The following is a 22,753-nucleotide window of genomic DNA, read 5'->3' as shown; positions in this document are numbered from 1 at the left end:
GAATCACCATTGAAACTTGAAACGCTCCATTTGTGAGGGAGACATTCGCAGAAAAGCAGTATATTTTATGCTCCTTGGGAACTTTAGTGTTAAGATTAGCCCTTCCATTAACTACAAAAACATTAGTTTAAATGAATTACACAGCATCTGTCAAGGTTGAGTCTTAGATGTTACTTCAATAGTATCCATGAAGAATGTAACTTATTTTAAAAGCTTGTTTTTATTTTTTAAAAATCTACAATTTTACCCACTGTAATAGTGAACTGAACTTTTAAGAAATACTTTTTTTACATGGATTATCTTAAGATATAAAGAACTAAATAACTCTTTGGTTTTGTTATATGGGAAAAACAACACACAGTCCTTTAGTCAAACAACTTTGTGATATTTATATTCCATTGCACAGATATGGGTTATACAAATTAGTAACACAAGTTATTTCTTAAATTCCAAACATTTTCTAAAATATTATTACAGCAGATGTCTAGGATATTAAAACATCAAGGTGGAAATCATACTCTAAATAGTTAAATATGACACTGAAAATACTGCACATTTTAATTAGAGGAAAATTAAAATGTGTGCTCAAATGCTCTAACAAACTAAGTAGCAGGGCAGCTAACAACTACAAATAAGTCACTGTGGTCCATTTTTACGTATGCATATATATGATTATTCTTTAGATAACCCCTCCTCTGGAAAAATGCATTAATTCAAACATAAAAATCTGGATAAATGATTCAAAGAAATTTAAATTCTTCCTAACACATAAGATCTATGGTGAAGTGTAGTATTATCTATGACTTCATACAACTACTAATTCAAGATAAAAGACACCACACTTGGAAAGAAGAAAAGATTTTTAAAAGGTAATGGTTTTAATTGAATTAATGAGATGAAAAGATAGTGAAGCCCTGTTTGCTACTTACATGAAAGATCTTAAAAAATAATCACTGCACAAAATACAAAGGGTGGGGGGTTATGCTGCGATATTAAGTTTTTCTCCCATAATGTTTTTCTTGACTATTCAAGGACAAATTACAGTTTCCACAGCAAATTTGTTTTCAAAATGCCGAATTGTAACACAATTGCTGACTTCACGCTTCTGAATACCTGTTGGGGAGGGAAAAATTTTTTAAATTTCTGGTTCTTTAAGTAATTCATACTTATCATCAGTTATATTATTTATACATATAAAAATATTTTACTCTATATTTGATGAATTTCTGTAGTTTGATTTTTTTAACCCCGGAGAAAATAATTTTCCTCTCTTGTCTAAACTAAGTATCTTAATAGATCTTAGCAACCAATAATAATGCCATATGTAAATTTATGACCTCAAAGGTACTGGAAATATTTTGTATCTCGACTGTGGTAGTAATCTGTTGAAACTCAGAACTGCACCCTAAAGAGGGTAAATTTCATATGTGTAAATCTGGCTTTAAAAAAAATCATCAACTATAAAGGAAATGAAAGGAAATGGGGAGATACTGTCATTCTTGTTGTTCAGGTTAAAAAAAAAAAAGGTTAAATGATCTGGCAAAGCTACATTACTTGTGTCAATGGTCTTAATTCTTCAGCCAATTTCCCGTATAATTAACCTGACTGTGACTATCTTCAACGTGATCGAAAAGATCACGTTTAGAATCCAGGTCCCTGAGCACATAGCTTCAGAGCTTCTCCTGAGACACCCTGGACAAGAAGAACTCTTGCCCAGTGTCAATGAACCAAAGTGGTGGGATGGAAGGTTGGGCTGGGTGACCACATGGAAAGTGAGGTAACAGCATCTCAAGGCACTGACACTTCACATTCACCTAATTATCTCTACCTGAAAAGAGTGGATTCAGAATTCAGGTGATTCTCTGGAAATCTAGAAATACCATATAATGACACAATACTTTTACTTTCTCACTCCCGGCAAACATATTGATAACAATACACCGGCTTACATCTAAATCTGGTTTGACACAGTGAAGTGAAAGACACAGTGGTTTGACAGTGAAGTGAAGACAAACTTTTCTGCCAGGACTTTAATAGTCAAAAGTTAATAGTAAAAAGTATTACCTCTGATGGTTTCTCTGCGTTGCAGTTTGTAAGTTTCCTTGTCATGGCACAGACGGTAAATAAAGAAACCCAGGTGATCAATGTTTTCAATGCGATCAGTGATAACCATGTGTTCATGAATCAGATAGGACTGAGGCAAATAGGTTCCAGCCTACATTTGGAAGAAATATTATATGAACACTCAAAGGATACACTGAACAGATGAGGAAAGGTATAGAATAGAGATTGGCAAACTACTGCCCACCATCTGTTTCCATGAATGAAGTTTTACTGCAATACAGTCATGCCTATTTACATACTGTCCATGAGTCGAATAGTTTGCAACACAGATTTCTTGAAAGCCTACTATTTATTATCAGGCCCGTTGGGAAAACTCAGATAATAATTTAAGAGATTGTATTTTATTTCAAAATATAAAATAATAAAAGGAAAACTCCCAAAATCCTGAGTCTTAATTCCTCTTTATAAAGCTCTTAGCCATACTTCTGGTGAGATGGGCACTTACAGGACTATTATCTCAACTGGGAATTCTAAGATCCTATAACAGCATTATTTGTAAGAAATATTTGAACAGGGGCACCTGGGTGGCTCAGTTGGTTAGCATCTGCCTTTGGCTCAGGTCATGATCCCAGGGTCCTAGGACTGAGCCCCACATCAGGGTCTCTGCTCAGGGGAAGCCTGTTTCTCCCTCTCCCCATCCCTCTGCCTGTCGCTTGTGCACTCTCTCTCTCTGTCAAATAAATAAATAAAAGCTTTAAAAAAAAATCTGAACACCTTATACCTTTATGTTAATAAGTAACTCCAGCAGGTTTCTTGGTGGCATAACAATGGAAGTGTTCAGTGGAATCACATAGCACTTATCCAGATTAAGATCTAAATAGGCTGTGAGTTTCTGGAAAGAGAAAGTTACATTTTCATTAGATTAATATTTGTAGCACAGGCAGCACCTGGAGTTTTAAGAATAATTTATACCATTAAAATGGGTTGGCTTTAGGACATATAAATCACTTGCATTTCAACAAATGAAGTATTTGGTAGGATAGGAACAGAAGGTAGTAATGAGAGGAAAAAATTATTGCTAATAGTAAACAAAATTCTTATCAGGAGTTTGCTTCTATAAATGATTAACAATAAACTATTAAAATTAACTGCAAATAGCCTATCATCTGGTAAAGAGATACAGTCACTTCTCTCACTTTTAAGCCCTAACACCTTCCAAGGTATCCATCTGTTACATGGAAAAATTAACTTTTCTCCTATGCATCTAGAATGGTACTAATTACTATCATCCTTAGAGAAACTGAAATAATAGTCAATTAAGTGATTTTTCTGTGTTCTTATGGTTCAGAAACATTGTCCCACAGGACGGTTTTGAGGATTAAAATGAGTTATATCAAATCATGTGAACACTTAGATTTCTAAGGGCTCAGTATTAGTTATTTACTATTTGTTTTGGACAGGCTTATTATTTTGAAGTATGTATTTTTTAATCTACTTTATAAACATTCATCACATGTATTTGTGAGGCATTAAATATTTGTAAAGCTAACTTCAGTACTATGTCTCCTGAGTGTTTAAACTGGCAAACTTATATACAGATGCAAAATTCACAGAAAATATGTAAACTTCCGAATTTCAGAATCCTGGTTTAAGAAAACAAAACATTCCTGGGACAAAAATTATTGGGGAAATTTAACTATCAACTAGATATTAAATAATACTATATTATGTTCATTTTCTTAGATATGATAGTGATATAGAATTATATAGAGTTCAAGTGTCAAATATGAGAAAAAGAAAATTAATATGGTAAAATTTTGGAACTAGGTGGAGAATTTGGGATAGTCACTGTTTTCTCACCTAATTTTTTCTGCATTGCATAACAATATTCACCACTAGGGGAAATGTAGAATGAGAACTTAAAAACTGATTAAGAAAATGATACAGAACTAAAGTTACTAATTTCTGAAAATGGTAGAAATGGGGCCACAGGGGTGCCTGGTGGCTCAGTGGGTTAAAGCCTCTGCCTTCGGCTCAGGTCATGATCCCAGGGTCCTGAGATCGAGCCCCGAATTGGGCTCTCTGCTCAGCAGGGAGCCTGCTGCCCTTCCTCTCTCTGCCTGCCTCTCTGCCTACTTGAGATCTGTCAAATAAATAAGTAATATCTTAAAAAAAAAAAAAAAAGAAAGAAAGAAATTGGACCATGAACCTCCCCTTAGCTAAGAAAACAGGGTGAATAGGAAATGGTAGCAATTTACTAGCAAAGGAGCAGCAGCCAGAGTTGGACTCAACATCAGATGTGGACAGTTTATATCTTGTAAGGCAGAAGAAACCCAAGTCCATTTTTTCTTTAAATAACAAGTCAGCTCTAAATAAAAGAAATTAGCAAATACTGAAATTAAAACTGTAAAGAGCATCAGTTAAAAAGCCTGCACTTGGTTTTTTTTTTTTTTAAACAGTTCCAGGCACCTGGCTCACCTTATTAAAGTCATGAACAATGTTGGCAGGATCACTGTCTGCAAATTCTGGGACAGGCACACTGATGAATTCAACCTCATCTTCCTCAAAGATCTTAATATTTTCCTCAATTGTCTGGTAGCGAGCAGCCGGGGCATCTGCAGAAGGCTCGTTTAAGATGACATCATCTTTGATATACTTTATTCCACAGTAGTACACGTCATCGGGCTATAGAGAGTTTAAACACTATTTCAGCAATTCAGTGGGAGACAGGTTTTTAAATGTAAGCATTACTTAAGCTGCCACCACTATCTAAATAGTATTTTGCTGGCAAACTCTTTTAGATGACAAATCAGACAGTTTAATTACAGAGCTAACATATCCTTTAAGATGGGGTTCTGAAGTATTGTAAAGGGAAAAAAAAGTGGTTTCAGAAAGAGAAAAACAGCTGATTTTTCCTTTACTTTTTGTAGTTGACACAAATAGAATTTAAAGCAATTATTCATCTGGTGACAAGTAAATTTGAAGAACTACACAGGCTTATTTCTTGTAGGCATTATTTTTATGAAAAAATATATTTTAAATAAATTTTTTTTCTGAAATATACTTTTAAGACTTTTTGATGTGAGTCAGTGATTAAATGATTTTTCTCTTACTAGCCAAAAAAAGGGATAGTTTTTCTGTAATTTTTACAGGAATACAGGTAGTTGTGATTTTTTCCTTAAAATATATTACAATTAAGTGGAAAATATCAGAGTACAGTAATCATTATAAAGACTGTTTTTTAAAAAGCATACATGAAGGATACGAGTATATAACAAAATGTTAAGGCAAAAGTGTTTCCTCTGGAAATGTAAAATCTATGTAAAATGTAAAAAAAAAAATCATGTAAAAAAATCTACGTAAAATGTAAAAAAAAAACTATGTAAAAAAAATTTAGTAAAATCTATGTCAATGGTTTCTTCAAATTTTAAAATGTTAAAAAAAAACCCTACTAACTTATTATTAAGAAAAATGTATCACAAAACAGAGATCATACATCATGATTATCATTAGAAGAAGTATCTGTCTTAACACACTAGGATTAAGGATTTCTATTAAACACTCAGAGTTATCAACGTTCATCCCAAATTACTTCAACATCACTGCTGAAGTTACACAATCCTTGAAGAAAAATCAATGTCTGGGGAAGAGGCAGAGACACAGGGTGCCAGTGCACCTGGTGTCCAGGAGTAAAGTCAAATTGTAGGCAAGTCCAAACTGGCTACCAAGTTAGAATCCATCAATACGACAACATTTTGATGTTGTCTGATGTATTTACTCAACTGGCAAATAATCATAGTATACCTTAGCTACCAGAGTAGGAAAACGAAGACTAGTCAATTGTGAAAAATCATCCAATAATCTGTCCTCTTTAGTAGCATTTCAAAATAACATTATTCTGCTTTTAGTGACTGCCCAATAGGCTCAGCAAACGTATGTTCAGATTTTTAAAACACAACTTTAAAACAGGACTACCACCCTGGCCAAAGGCCACAGACAAAAAATCCAGGCTTAGAACAAATTTGGACCTACTTTCTAATATGCATGAAGGAAAGGCAAAAAGTCCTTCTTAGCATTTTTCCACTTACTTGAAGTGCAAAGTATTTGTACAGGTATGCTCCTCCCAGAATGACACCTGCAAGCATAAATGCTAGTCCAAAGCACATGCACCAGCACCAGGCTCTTCTCTGGCCAACTGGTACCACTTCATCTGGGTCCTAAAATATGAAAAAGACCAACAATAGTCAGTATCGTATCTCCAGTCAGAATCACAGAAGAGTCAGGATTCAAAGAAGCCTGAAAAGGATGATCATTTTATAAACAAAGGTAAGAAAGACCAATGGACTCAGATATCGTAACAAAATCAACCCAGGAATTATTAGGTGGTGGTGCCACAGCCATCAGTCTCTTGGGAGAGTTCTGCCTTTTCTCAACACCTTTGCTACTCATACCTCCCGAGCGGTAACATATTGCATAATTCCCAATTTCTGTGCACAACTTTGGTGACTAAAATATCTTCTAACATTTAAAAATTCAGAAAAGGCTACAACCCAACTCTGTCATGCAATATTACGGTGCTGAGCCTTATATATACAACCTCAGTGTGCACTATATTATATTATAAAATTATGTATTAGCCTGCTACAGGTAGTTCGTATTTCATAGCAGGTATCAAACCACTCCTAACAATACACAAGAAAAAGTAACAGGAAATTATGGGACAGAACAACTAACATGAAACAAATTCTTTGAACAATTGGAGTCTTGAAACAATCTTATTAATTTTCCTGCCATACCCTAAAAAACAAATCTAGTTTGACAGAGGTCTTTATTTTTAAGATAGTAGTAGTAGAAAAATAAGGAAAAGAGTGAACAGAAAAAAAAAAAGCTTATTAAGTCAAAAGGCATGCAGTTAAGTTAGAATTTTGATTTGGACCCACTTGAAGAAATAATTTAGCCTCAGAATGTCAAATGGGGTCACAATGTTCAGGCCTTTAAACACTCCCGTTGCCCCTCTAACTCAATCACTCTGTCACTTCAGATTTATGGCTAATTTCTGATTTGGACCCAGGTTCGTGTCAAAAAGCTGACAATTGAGATTAGCTGCTCACGTCATCAAACTCATGGCTCAAGATATATTGTACAGACAGCAGAAGAAAGGCTCCAATTGACCTGAAAATAACATAACAGAAGATGTGCTTGTTAGTAGTATGTATGTATAGCCTCTTGAGCATAGGACTCTGATCTTTGCTTAGAAAAATCAATGTAGGCTTTATTAAGGGAGAATGTAGACTTGATCCACACCTTTACAGATAAACAGGATATAAGGAAAAAGGAAGAAAAACTTTTATCAACAATGCTGGATATGGCTGAAATAAGAATACAGTTAAGAAAGAATGAAAGCTCCAAATAAAAATAAAAAAAAAAAAAGAAAGAATGAATGAAAGCTAAAGTTGTATTTTCAATGCTAAGATAAGGAATTCCAACTTGATACTACTAAGGAAAAGTCCAATCCCTCCTGTCCCAAACAGCCAAGAACACTTCAGGGCTAGACAGTGTACAACTAGGTTAACTGAGGTTTTAAACACAGAGTGTAACACTGTGGAACAAATGCCTTTTAACTTGAGGATTGGATCAGACACTGTGAGAGCATTAACACTCTGCTGTTAGTAGGTGAACTTGCCAATGTACTGTGTATGTACTTAAGACAAGTGTACTACAAAGTAGTATTTAAAAAGAATAAGCCTAGAATAATTTATCAAGTCATATAACATTCCATCTGTAAACAGAAAGTTACAAGAATTCCCTGGAGTCATAAGGTAATATGAAACTTGAATGATAAAGCCTAGTATTTTGCTTGAGCCCTTGTGTGATATAAATACCTAAGGAGATAGAAACAGTTCCTAGCATAATTAATTTTAGGGTGGAGGCAGGGTTAGGGGGGGTGGAGATGACAGATGGAAACAGTCACTTCCAAACATTTGGTATATCAGCTGCTGAGACAGTCAAATGTGCGTACAACACCCACCCTGTTTGGCAGACTCCTTCTCTAGCAACACATAAATGAATATCCAAAGACCATGGGCAGACACTTATTTAAAAAAAATATACAGGGGCACCTGGGTGGCTCAGTGGGTTAAAGCCTCTGCCTTCGGCTCAGGTCATGATCTCAGGGTCCTGGGATTGAGCCCCGCATCCTGCTGTCTGCTCAGCGGGGAGCCTACTTCCTCCTCTCTCTCTGCCTGCCTCTCTGACTACTTGTGATCTGTCTGTCAAATAAATAAAAATCTTAAAAAAAAAAAAATACAGCTCCAACTGTCAAACTGATGACAAGTTTCCAGGCCTTTTAATACCATTTTTTTTAAAAGATTTTATTTATTTGACAGAGAGAGACACAGTGAGTGAGGGGAACACAAGCAGAGGAGTGGGAGAGGGAGAAGGAGCTTCCTGCTGAGCAGGGAGCCCAATGCGGGGCTCCAACCCAGGCCAAAGGCAGACGCTTAACGACTGAGCCACCCAGGCACCTCTAGTATATCATTTTTAATTGGTCAGCAAATTTCAAGAACACATTATAAATGTCTACTATGTGCCAAGAGCTGTGCTAGACACTGGTATATAGCCCCTGCCAAGAAAGAGATCATTCGGATCAGCCTGGGAAATAAATACACAAAGAGAACGTAAACACGATATGGACTCTAACAGAAGAATGCAGAGCACAGAAAAGGAGACAGTGTTTGGAGTGCATCTTCTAGAGGAGAAAATACTAGAATGGAATGCTGAAGGACAAATGCTCATTACCCACAGAGAACACAGAGTTAAAGGGCATTATATTGAAGGCGAAGAATGAATAAAATCATGGAACCAGAATGCATGACATCTCCAAGGGACACATGTGCTATGGCTGGCATGTCCAATATGTGGGGAGGGTACAAGAAGTTAAGAATGGAAAGGTTAACTGGGGCGGATCACAAAGGGCCTTTATATACCATGCTTTGGAGTTTGAATTCTCATGTTCATTCAAAAATCACATTTCTGGACAAGTACAACTAAAAAATTAAATTTCTCTAAGAATTTAATTTATAAAATGCTTCACTATCCACAAGTCATCTGTTCAGCACTTCAACAATATGAACCATGGTTTAAGAATCAGAAACTAAGTCTTCAAATAATCACATTATAGACCCAAGTTCATGCACCATAATCATGTACTTCCTAAAAGAGCTACTGGGTCTTCAAAATCTATCTAATCTCTTTTTTTTCCTCTTAATTTTTAGTGATCATTTCCTACCTTGCATTAGAATAATTCACATACACATCTTCTACCGACCAGGCTGTAAGGTTCTTGTGACTATCCATTCATATTCATTTTACATTACTGGTAGCTCCAAGCTAAGTTTAGTACTTGGTTGGCACTCAACAAATATCTGATGAGTGAATGAAATTTAGACCTGTTTTTAAAGCTTGGGTTATTTATTTTTTTAATGATGCATGAAAGTTACAACCACAGCCAGTGTGATAGTGAGGGGTGGGAGCAACTTAAGACTTCATGACACACAACAGATAGTGGCTGTTTAGCAAAGAACAGTAGCCCTAAGTACTTAGGCCAGTTCAACATTTATTAAGGACCTGTTATTTGCAATATACTGTGGAAGATCCTGTGGGAAAAATAAATGTAATTAAGGCATGGCTCATGTCTTAAGTAATTCGCAGTCAAAATTAACATTATTCATGACAGATAAAGGGCATACCATATTACAATCTGAGTCATGGAGAAAGCATTAAAATATATTGAGAACAGAAAGTTTTTAATCTAAGTGGTTTATTAAAAGTGTATTAAGGGCGCCTGGATGGCTCAGTGGGTTAAAGCCTCTGCCTTCGGCTCAGGTCATGATCTCAGGGTCCTGGGATGGAGCCCCACATGGGGCTCTCTGCTCAGCAGGGGGCCTGCGTCCTCCTCTCTCTCTGCCTACCTCTCTCCCTACTTGTGATCTCTCTCTATCAAATAAATAAATAAAATCTTTAAAAAAAAAAAAAGGTGTCTTTTAAGTTATTAACTCCAGAAAGAGTAAGCTTAAAGTTTAAAAGGCCATATATGCAAGATTTAAGAAGAAAAGCCCCATGACCATCTCAATATATGTCGAAAATCCATTTGACAAACTCCGAACTCCCATTCATAATAAAATTTCTTTGCAACCTGGAAAGAGGTGAAACTCTTGAACATGACTAAGGCTAATAATGATCAAAAACCCATAGTAAACCTCATACTTAATGGTGAAACTTCTGACTTAATACCATTAACCTTTCAAGTCAGGAATTATGAGGGTTGCCCACTAAAACTGATTCTTTGTTTCCATCTAGCATTGTATGAGAAATTCTAGCTAGTATACAACTGAGAAGCACAAGAACAGATATAAAGATTACAAAAAAGAATACAAAACTATCATTATGTGTAAATGATATCACTGTCTAGAAAATCTGAGAAAGTAAAATTCAAACTAATTGAAGTTCAGCAAGATTGCTGAAGATTGGTAATTAAAAATCAACTGACTCAAAGATTTATGTATTAGTCATACCATCATTATTCGTAATAGCCCCGAACTAGAAACAACACAAGTATCCACTAAATGATGAATGGATAAACTGTGGTATATTCATACTGAATCAAAAATATGCTAAGTGAAACAAATCCAATATAAAAGATTACTTATGGCATGATTCTATTTTTATCAAATTCCAGAAAAGGCAAATGTAGTGACAAAAAAGTAGTTCAGTGGTTGTCATGGCCAAGAACTGGTGAGGGAGAGATTTAAGACATATAAGGAAATTTTTTAAAGATAATGGAAATGTTTCGTATCTTGATGGTGGGGGATATACAACTTTGTTATTACCATAAATTCAATCAAGTCATATATAGGGAATGGATGAATTTTATTGCATGTAAATTATATTTTAATATAGGAAGTGGGGGGTGGAATCAATTGAGTTCTTACATAGCAGGCAATAAGAGAAAGACTAAGGACACCAAGTGCTAGGGAAAGTGTGGAGCAATGGGAATTGAGAACCTTCATATAGTTGGCAGGAGTTGGTACAACTGGTCAGAGAACAATTTGGCAGTATTTAATAAAGTTCAACACACACACACACACACACACCCCCTATGACCCAGCAATTTCATTTCTAGGAACGTGGCCCTAGATAAAGTTTTATATGTGTACATAAAGAAAAAGGTCCAATAATGATTACTGCTGAATGGTCAATGCGGAAAAAATTTAAAATAACCTACATGTCCATCAAGTGGAGAATAAAGTATTAAAGGTTCATATAATAATAATTAAAATGAGATCAACTACCACAGTTGGTTTTAAGAGCATAGAAACACAATCCCAAATTACAAAAAAAAAAAAAGGCAAGTTGAATATTAACAGTATATATTTAAGACTTTAAAAATGTATCAAATGGTACTATAAATTCTCTGGCTTTGTATGCTTGGATTATTTCATAACTAAAGGACAACAACAAAAATCAACCAAAAAAAAAAAAAAGGAAAATCACTCATGGACAAGGGCTTCTTTGCCAGGGTATATGAGTTTACCTGGCCTAATTTAGAACAAGTCAGAGACATTTCCTCCCCTTGTGCTGCAACAGAACTGGTACACCTTAAATTATGCTGATAAGGTAAAAGAGCTCCCACAGGTGCTGCACAATTATCAACTCATTAATCTTCCTAAAACCTCAAGTTTTTACCCCAGTTTATAAATGAAGACACTGAAGCACACGCTGGCCTATAATCAGCCCTCTACAGTAGTATGGAAGCATTTTTGGAAGCATTCTTGCTCTCTCGTTGTACTAATTTCTGGTTTAAATAAATCTTCTAATCACATGATAAAGTAAGATTACTTAACCAATTATATTTTAAGCAAAATGAAGGATAAATTCTGTTCTGGTACTTCAATTAGTTAAGAATTAGGTCACCTCAGTCAGCTCCCTAAGAGGTTTCCGTAAATGTGCTTCCATTATCAGCTTAACTCAGACAAAACACAAGGGTTTTCATATAATTTTGATTCTGTTCCTATACTAACAAATCATTGTACATCCTCAGTCACTTCTCTTTGAGCCTTCTTTATAAGATGAATAAAGACACATTTTTTCCAAAGCTCTCAGATACACTATTATGCAATTATTATGGCAAATGCAATCACAAAGCCTTAGGAACCAGAATATTAAAAAGGAAAACATCTCTTAGGGTTAAAAATTGTATCAATGAGGAAAAAAAGAAAGAGGAAGAAAGAAGAGAGGGAAGCATGGAGGGAGGGGGACAGAGATGGTATGAAAATGTTTTATGTATAAAAACAAGAAAGAAATAGAGAAAAAAATCAATACAATTTATTCAACTCAAAGCAGCATGAACTACTGAACCTTCAGAAATAGATTTAGAAACATGTACTTTTTTTTTCTAAAGATTTTATTTATTTATTCATGAGAGACACAGAGAGAGAGAGAGAGAGAGAGAGAGAGACAGAGAGAGGCAGACAGAGGCAGAGGCAGAGGGAGAAGCAGGCTCCCCAAGGAGCAGGGCACCCGATGTGGTACTCGATCCCAGGACCCTGGGATCATGACCCGAGATGAAGGTAGATGCTTAACCATCTGAGCCACCCAGGCTCAGAAACATGTACATGTACCCAAGAAAGATGTACATTTTTAAAGCACATTTGGTAGGGATGCCTAGGTGGCTCAGTCAGTTAAGCGTCTGCTTTTGGCTCAGGTCACGATCCCAGAGTCCTAGAATCAAGTCCCATACTGGGCTCCCTGCTCAGCAGGAAGCCTGCTTCTCTCTCTCTCCCTGACAAAAATAAAAATCTTTATTAAAAAATAATTTGATAATATGAATAAACCTAGAGATACACAGGCCAGCTGCCCATGGATGTATCTGGCCTATATACTATTTTCCAAAATACAGAATTAGCTGCCAACATTTAAAAAAATCTAACGACTCAAATTTTTACACATGAATTTCCTGGTTTTCTCAACTCCTCCTAATTTTTCCCCCTAGCTGAAGACCAAACATGCCAAATTATTGGCTACTGTGTTGCCTAGTTTTGAACTAAGTCCTAGTTTTGAACTACGTCCATCTGAGAACCTACCTTTATAAAACAACCAGTCTAAACCGTTCCCGGTATAAAGGATTCTGACTTCTGAGCTTCAGACTGGATTAATGTTCTGAATAAAAAACCTTAATGCTTTAAATGACACAACAGGCGAATTCTCTTACGAACATCGAATCCGAGTATGAATGGCATAAGCAAGCCAAAAGTGTAACAGAGAAGAGGTAGAACTGGACAAACCCAGAGAAAACCGTGGGCCAAGAGCTACAGGAATCCAAGACCTTCTCCAGACAACCCCCAGTTCTTAGAAAACATAAAAACAGCTAGAGAATGACAGAAAGCAACTTGGTTGTAATAAAGTCTGTATTCCAGGAAAGGCAAACTACAGAAAGACAAAACAGGGATGGAGTGACAGCCAGAACTACAAAGTGGTATCAAAAAGAACACTCTGGGGCACCTGGGTGGCTCAGTCGTTTAAGCAGCTGCTTTCAGCTCAGGTCATGATCCCAGGGTTCTGGGATCAAGCCCTGCATCAGGCCCCCTGCCCAGCAGGGAGCCTGCTTCTCCCTCTCCCCATCTGCCGCTCTGCCTACTTGTGCTCTCTACCTCAAATAAATAAATAAAATCTTAAAAAAAGAAAAAAGAAAACACTTTGGAGTGAGGAAAATATTCTACATCTTGACTGCGATGATTACACAACTACATTTGCCAAAATTAACACAACAATATACCTAAAAGGGCTGAACTTTCAGTATGTAAATAATACTCAAGTAAAATCAAATTATTCTCCCCTTCCCCAATTTACAAGCAACAGGACAGTTTTTTCCTAAGACGCAAGTAAATGATAAGAAGCTAGAAAAGATAGGTGAAGACAAAACTGAAGACAGCAGACAAAAAATGTCAGAATTTTGGAGGATGGAAAAGCTGGACAAGTTTAACTTCTCTATCTCAATTATGTCATCCTAAACATGGATTAATAGTAGCACCTACTCACAGGGTTGTTGCAGGGATTAAATGAGGAAACATGAGAAACATTTAGATCATTGTTTGGTACATAGTAAACAGTAAGTGATCAATAGATAATAGTTATTATTATCCCACCACCACCTGATATAGCTGAGAAAGGTTAAGCCGAAACAAGTATCCACTGGGGCTGAAGCCAATAAAAAGCCATCTACAGGGCGCCTGGGTGGCTCAGTGGGTTAAGGCCCTGCCTTCGGCTCAGGTCATGATCTCAGGGGTCCTGGGATCGAGTCACGCATCGGGCTCTCTGCTCCGCAGGGAACCTGCTTCCCTCTCTCTCTCTCTCTGCCTGCCTCTCTGCCTACTTGTGATCCCTCTCTGTCAAATAAATAAATAAACAAAATTAAAAAAAAAAAAAGCCATCTACAACAGAATTCTGAAAAGGCCAACTGGAAAAAGACTGACAGTACTGGAGGGGGAAATTAAATCATTTCCTATTCCAGTATGAATTTTAAAGTACCAAATGAACAAACCTTGGTTATCATTTAAGATCTATTTAAAATTTTTCCAAAATTCTTTCCCAACTATACTCTTAGAACCACAAAAGCTATGTAGGTGACGACCCCAACAGATTACTATTATGTAGAATACCAGTGCCATCCATTTATTGCAGGTACATGTTCTGTCCACCTGACTTGTACATGAACTTTATTTCCCAAGTATGGAGGCATCGAAAAGACAAGATCCAGCGATCTGTTCAGCATTAATAGCATTGATCAAATATATATTCTATGTAAAAACACAAAATCTATGGCTAAAAAGCTAACATCTATAAAGACATCAAATATTTGTTGACATTTTGTCTTGTTCATTTAAATCAGTATCTGAATTATGCTTTCTCATTTTACTTTTCAAATTAAGATCGCTACTATCTCCTCTTTGGTGAGAAAAGTCCACATGACAAATGTTGTGTCTAGCACAAAAAAAAGGAAGCAGTTTTCCAAGTGCTTGGCATTATACGGATAATAAAGTCACTCCATTAATTTGTACTTGGACTAAAAAGAGGTTTAAAAAGTAAGAAACTGGGGTGCCTGGCTGGCGCAGTTGGTGGGGCGTGCAAATCTTGATCTTGGGGTTGTAGCTTCAAGCCCCAGGTGTAGAGATAACTTAAAATAATAACAAATAAAAAATGAGAAATCAATAAAAAATACAATGTCTACAAAACAGATTTTTCATTAATGTCCTTTTTTGTGAACAAATCCTGCAATACACAAGCTGTAATAAACAAAAAAGAAATTTTTAAGCTATTGCATAATATAACTATTCTGAAAAATTTAAACCTGAACCAAATTATTGGCAGAATATAAAATTGGCACAGGTCTAGGTAAAAAAAAAAAGGTCAGAACTAAAAAAAAAAATACATATATATATGTGTGTATATATATATATATATATGGCTATAAACGCTTTTAGTGCTGGATCACAACTTCATCACTTTATATTAAGGACAAGAAGAGTATCTAACACAAAGCACAATGGTAATATAGGAATACCTTAAACATTCTCTGTTCTTTTTTATACATATTTTAAAGATAGCCAATATTCTTCAAGGTGTTTATTCAATCTACACTGAAGAGAACTTTCTATTTTAGGAAATGAAATTTCAGGAGATTTTCTTCTTCTTTTTTTTTTATAACAGGCTCCATACCCAATGTGGGGCTTGAACTCAGAACCCTGAGATCGAGAATCCCATGCTCTACCAACTAAGCCAGCCAGGTGCCCCAGATTTTCAAATTCATATTGGTGAGATCTAAAGGTATTGGATAGTCAAGAGCATTATATATAACTGCTATTTATTGTTAATCATAGCCTTTACCAGAGATCAATAAAAATGGTCAAGACAGATTTCTTCTGGCACTGGCTGAATTATGAATTCCTACTGTTATTAATAAGAATATCAACTGTTTTCTTAAAACTTGAAGTGTAAAACAAAACAAAAACTTGAAGTATGATAGGAATGTTCTACTGTCTATAATTCATTATAAAATTAAGTGTCAAGATTGTGGGGGGAAGCAAACTTGTTCCGGAATCATTTTTGTATAAATCCCAGATTTTAGTGTCATTCAACAAGATAATTATGCATTTATATTCAAATATGAGGAATTCTATTTAAAATGCAAAACTCCTGATAAAAACTTCCAAGTATATTCTTCTAAAGGCATGAAATAATTTAAATGTAGAAAGTGTATTTTCTGTCCAAGTTCAGAATTTTTAAAGTTAGACAAAAGGACTACTGGAAAATATTCCAGTTCTGGATATCAGAGGTATGTGTCTATCATGAACACGTCAAAAGTCCTTCGAACGTACGCCCAGCACCAAGTACATGCACAATACATACTCAGTAATCAATCATTGGATCTTGCAGCTTATTTTCACCACTCCCCAGTTCCTGGATCCAAGGGTGCTGTGTTCTTGTGACATTTAAGTCAGCTGTGATTAAGCTGGACTACACAATTGGCTGGTCTCTCCCAGAGAAGTGCTACTTGAAGACTGGGATGCTTAGTAATTTTTAAATTCCTAATATAGCACCTGGCCATGAAGTACATGCCTCCGGATATGTGATCAGTATAGTTTTCAGAAAGAAAACATCTACTATGGAAAGACCATGAAAGCACATTTAGTGCAACACATCATTTTACAGATAAATATAATGAGGCCCAGAGAAGTTAAGTAAAATTATTTGTGTAGTATCTTAGAACTCATAAGGCCTGAATATCCTCTCACATTCCATGTACATCATAGGGAAGGAAAAGCATGGGGCTTTTCAACCACATAAATTAACTCTGATAATAGTGACATGACACCATGTCACAATAGGATTATGCTGATATCCAATCAGAAATGACTTAGCCCGAGTTTCCACAAAATTCTGCTCTAAAGACTTCACCCGAATTGAGCCACACTCACACTAAGCACTATGCATTACCTATTACAACAGCTGTGTTATTATTATGTTTAAAAAGTTAGGGGTGCCTGGGTGGCTTAGTTGGTTAAGCATCTGCCTTTGGCTTAGTTGTGATCAAACTCTCTGCTCAGTGGGGAGTTGGCTTCTCCCTCCCTGTGCTGCTCTTCTTGCTCATTCTCTCTCTCTCTCAAATAAATAAATAAAATCTTGAAAAAAAGTTTCAAAACAAATTAATAGGATTTTTCTCTTCATCAAATTACAAAGGACAGTAACAAGAATATTAAAATCATATGTGCATGAAGCAGAAACAACAAAGGAAAATAACTCAGGCTTACAAGCATACAGGCATTTGAAAATAAATAGGAAAGGCAAGATATTAATTACAAAAATGAAACTGAAGTAGAGTAACAAACCCACAAAGCAAAATCACAAAGTTGGTAGTGACCAAGTTGTCTCTAACTCATGAAGGAGACATTTTTTGAACTTCAAAGAGGGAGACCAGAAGATGATGCTTCATGTTATCTTTTTTAGGCCATCCTGTAGGACCTTGAAACTAGTGCTAACATGGGGCATCTGGCTGGCTCAGATGGAAAAGCATGGAACTCTTGAGCTTGGGGTCATGAGTTCGAGTCCCACACTGGGTGTAGAGATTACTTAAATAAACAAACATTAAAAAAAAAAAACCACCTAGTGCAATAGTAATAATCCAGACAATAATGGTTTCCATTAATAGCTATTATCCAAGTCTATTTTTAATGTGAAAGGAAATATTCCAATAATCTTTAAAAAGCCATTAAGACAGCACAGTTAGAAGTCCTATGATTGATTTCCAATTAAATGGTCATGTTTTCTTCCTGAAAACTTGACGAAGTTAATAATAAAGGGATAAACAAATAAATACATCTTTAGCCAGAGAATGGAAATGAATGACCTCAAACAAACTACACATCAATAAAAATTTCGAGAGCCAGAAGCATAAAGAAAAAAATCTTAAGCTTCTATAGACCGGGGAAAAAACTGGTCAAAAAAACCAGGAATCAGAATGGCATGAAGTAATGCCATCAAAATGCTGAAAGAAAATTACAGCTAACCTAGAATTTTATACCCAAATCAATCACCAATTAAATGTGAGGATAAAGATTCTCAGATGTGAAATTTTTTTTTTTTAAAAATTGATCTGATACGTTTTCTCAGATTCATAAAACTGCAGATAAAACACAGGATAAAGACAAACCAATTCAATTCCAGGATGATAATTACTCTTGGGCATCTGGGTAGCAATACGTTTAGATTATAACCAGTCTGGATGGTAAGACTGAAGAATGACAAACGGGAAACTGCCAAGAAAAATACAAAACTTGGTAAGTTTTCTAATAAGTTTGTAAATACCCAAAGGCATACTGCTGTCAAAGTCTGAGGATGAATTAGCAACAAATACACAGAAAATTAAGCAACCCTCCCTGGCCCAAGAAACAATTATTAAATCCAGGGAAAATAAAACAATTTTGTGTAAGAAGAACTTAGTAACTTTATTAGGTTATACTATGTTACTCAGATGTAAATGTTTGTCAATTACAATAAAAGCACAGAATATCAATTTAACCAGAAATTATTGTAACTGCATCTTAAGACAGAATATGTTTGTAATATGTTAATATACAGAAAAAGCTAAATATTCACTTTCCATATTAGGAAGCCAATAGGTGCTATCTAAAATTGCGAAAAATACAAATAAAACAAAAACCAACAGCAGCAGCATAAGCGAGTGCACAGAGTTTAAGTTTTCCAAATGTGATCTAGGGACACCCTTTTAAGAGTTCCACAAGGTCAAAACCATTCTCATAATAAAACTAAGACACTGTTTTTTTCATTCTCACGCTCTGACTAGTGTAAAGTTTTCCCAGAAGCTGAATGGGCGATAGCGCAACAGGCTGACCACAGAAGCTGATGTGAGAATCAGCTATTATTAATAGTCTTCTACTAAGCTATTCAGCAGAGTGTTACAAAAATGTAAATGTGTTACCCTTACTCTTCTTAATTTCTGGTTATTTGGAAAATTTAGTATTCATAAAAATGCCATCTATGGTAATATGTTATAGGTTTATCATTGCTATTTTAAATTAGTTAATAGTCTTAATTTCTAATATAGTAATTATCAATAGATATAACCTACATAAACCAAAAGCTCTTTGGGTCTTCAACAATTTCTAAGAGTCCAAAGGTGTCCTGATATCAAAAAGTGAAAACCACTTTTTTTTTTTTTTTTTTTAAAGATTTTATTTATTTATTTGACAGACAGATCACAAGCAGACAGAGAGGCAGGCAGAGAGAGAAGGGAGGAAGCAGGCTCCCCGCTGAGCAGAGAGCCCGATGCGGGGCTCGATCCCAGGACGCCGGGATCACGACCTGAGCCGAAGGCAGCGGCTTTAACCCACTGAGCCACCCAGGCGCCCCTGAAAACCACTTTTTTACAGAAATGTGGAGCTAGGATCACCATATATAGCTAAGCAGAATATTCTGAGCACAAGGATGCCAGGCCAAGGAGATCAACAGAGCCAGAATCCAGTCTGTATTCCGCTCACCAAAACCACACTTTTTTTTATTTTACAGAGAGCCTAGAAGCTAGAGTGAACTCAATTGCCTCAAATTAATCTTCAAAGATAGAAATTAGATTAGTGGTTGCCTCTAAGGGGAGAGGACAGGCACTAAAAGGACATGAGAACTTTCTGAGTTGATAGGTCTATCTTGACTGGGTTGTTATTCAGATGCATGTATTTAAAATTATGTAACTGTACACTCAAAATCCGTACTGTATTATATATAATTACACTATAATCTTTAACAAGTGAGTTCCTCTATGATAGGGCAGGAATATTTGCATTTTAAAACTAAGCATTATTTGGTAAGACCCCAAATTAAATTTACAAAATTAAATTCAACGTCCTTTATGTAATGGAGAAATACCCACTTTTTAATGAAAATGGATACAAGTACTGCATGCTCAGAGTTCTACATTACAGGGAGAAATCGTCACCAAAATACCTTGTAGAGGATGATTTAACAATAATAATGTTATCTAACTGACATGCGACATAGGGATAAAACAATAATGGTAACAGAAGTACTACTCCAAAACAAGAAAGATGAGGGGGGAAAATGGGACTTCAATAGATGGGGACAGAGGAAGCACATTTAACATTTAACTAGTTTCTAAGTAGCAGGCACTCTGAATTTTATCCCAACAACACTTCAGGACTGGTGCCACCAGACTATTTTGCAAATGGGGGAACCGAGACGTGGGGAAGTTTCTTGACTTGTCCAAGTTACCAGATCCAGATTACAACATTAACCTTTGACAGCAGGATCTCAACCTCTCTGAAAGTAGCTTTAGGTTTGTGGCACTGGTCTATAAAAAAAAAAAAAAAAAAAAAAAAAGCAGAAATTTTAAGAACTGCTCTGCTTCATTAACTTTACTTCTATCTTTAAATTTTCCCTTCTAGAAATTTTGAAGGTAAGTTTACTTGAAACAAGTGACATCTGCAAAGCTGAATCAAAGCCAACTGGAAAACTAGAAAGATGCTACATTTGGTCTCATATCACATGGCTGCTTAACAATCTGAGGACTGCCAAACCCTGTTTGACAGTTGTAGTTTTAAGTAATAGTAACAGTAGTACTGATAACAGCAGCGAATGTCTCTTCTTTAAAAAAAAAAAAAGAGTGGGGGTGGGGGGGGCAAAAGGAGAGAGAGTATCTTAAGCAGGCTCCAGGGCCAGCACACGGAGCTAACAAGGACCTGATCTCACTATCCTGAGATCATGTCTTGAGTCCAAATCCAGAGTCAGCCGTTTAACGGACTGAGCCATCCTCGTGTCCCTAATGTCTTGAGTCTTTTTCTCACTCTATTCCAGCCATGGTGATAAACTTTTTACAGATTATCATACTCCCCATTTTGCTGAAGGAGAAACTGAGACAGAGAGTTGAAGTAACTTACCTCACGTATTACACAGTAAGTGGCAGAGACAGGATTTAAACCCTGAAGTTTAAGTGCATAGTCTGAGTTCTCAGTAAGTAGACAGTATTGCTTCCTGAACTGTACACCCCTCTACTGACTAGGACAAAAGGGAGAAGTTGGCTGATTTTCTTCCCCAAGCATTTAAAAATGTAAAAATAATTCTTAGCTCATGGGCCATACAAAAACAGGCAGCATGCCATGTTTGGACACACGCACCATCATTTGCCAGTCAGGCTCTCTACTGTAAAGGAGACTAAAACAAGTGGCCTACGTCAAACTGTCAGTATTTTTGCCTTGCTTGAAATTCTTATATAAATTAGTTGGGAATACTTAATACTTAAGTGTCAAAAATCATCCTGATTCTAGTTTGCCTTTAAAGACTGGAGAACCAAACAACACTTGACACCCCCCCTTTTTTAATGAAAATGAAAAATATTCTAAACTGTTTAATAGGTAAAAAGCCCAACTTCACTAATTCTGCTTGGGCCCAGGAGGCACTGTGTTTGTGATCTCCGTGTCTAGCACTGCCCTGGCTAACACTGATGACTTGCTTGGGAAATGTTTGTCCCAGCGCTAGGATGAAAGCAAGGAAAAAAATGCACTGAAGGAGAAAGCTATAAATGGAAAGATAAAAACTTACAGAGAAGTGTATATAGCAGAACAACAATACTACAAAGGTTGGCTGAGAAAATGAATTTTAAGAAATGTAGATGCATGGGGCACCTGGGTTGCTCAGTTGTGAACGCTCAGGTCAGGATCCTAGAGTCCTGGGATCTAGCCCCGCACTGGGCTCCCTGCTGAGCGGGAAGCCTGTTTCTCCTCTCCCGCACCCCCCCCAACACGTTTGTGTTCCTTCTCTTGCTGTGTCTCTTGTCTAATGAATAAATAAAATTTAAAAAAAAAATGCTATGCAGACACACTGATTCTGGAAATCATTTTTCCCAGCACTAAAGCTGGGTCTTCTTTTGGATGCTGCAGTGATCCAAGTCATTACTTAACAATGCACCTTACCTTTTTGGTTTGTTTTTTTTTTTTTTTAAAGATTTTATTTATTTATTTGACAGTGATCACAAGTAGGCAGAGAGGCAGGCAGAGAGAGAGAGGAAGGGAAGCAGGCTCCCTGCTAAGCAGAGAGCCCGATGCGGGGCTTGATCCCAGGACCTTGGGATCATGACCTGACCTGAAGGGAGAGGCTTTAACCCACTGAGCCACCCAGGCGCCCCACCTTTTTGGTTTTTTAATCTTAATTTTAAACATGATAATCATATTTAAAGCAGAGAAAACAATTCAAGATTTAAGCTTTATTCTTAACACATTCTGCAAAACAAATTTTTAAAAATAATTTTGGCATTAAAACAAACCTTCAAATATACAAAAACCCATCAAAACTTAAATTTTTTAAATTATGAAATTCAACTGTGTCAACAAGTTTATGCAAGTATTTTAAAATTTCCGAGTATTGCATATTGAACACCGTAATTAGTGTCCATTTCCCAAATAAGCTCCCTAGATATTTAACTCAAATATGATCAGTATTTATAAATTAGGCAAATTTTACCTCAACATTAATTTCTATTTGGATACATATACACATTTACATACAATTACTGCTGGAAAATTATTAATACTAAAAGATAAAATATTAA

General features: G+C 36.0%; 1 protein-coding gene across 1 annotated transcript in view; it reads right to left on the bottom strand.

The window, feature by feature from the left end:
* Nucleotides 1–364: 364 nt before the first annotated feature.
* ITM2B (integral membrane protein 2B) overlaps nt 365–22,753 on the bottom strand; it is a 28,267-nt gene continuing 5,878 nt past the window's right edge. The window contains exons 2-6 of the mRNA XM_080798410.1: nt 6,153–6,281; nt 4,543–4,749; nt 2,846–2,956; nt 2,065–2,215; nt 365–1,113 (exon numbers count right to left, since the gene is read on the bottom strand). Coding sequence (XP_080654536.1) covers nt 1,028–1,113; nt 2,065–2,215; nt 2,846–2,956; nt 4,543–4,749; nt 6,153–6,281 — 684 coding nt within the window. The 3' untranslated portion in view covers nt 365–1,027. The remainder of the gene's footprint in view (nt 1,114–2,064; nt 2,216–2,845; nt 2,957–4,542; nt 4,750–6,152; nt 6,282–22,753) is intronic.

The sequence above is a fragment of the Martes martes genome (genome assembly GCF_963455335.1).
Source record: "Martes martes genome assembly, chromosome: 3".
NCBI classification, from domain to species: Eukaryota; Metazoa; Chordata; class Mammalia; order Carnivora; family Mustelidae; genus Martes; species Martes martes.
The sequence above is the reverse complement of the archived record's forward strand: the minus strand, read 5'-3'. Positions and strand labels throughout refer to the sequence as shown.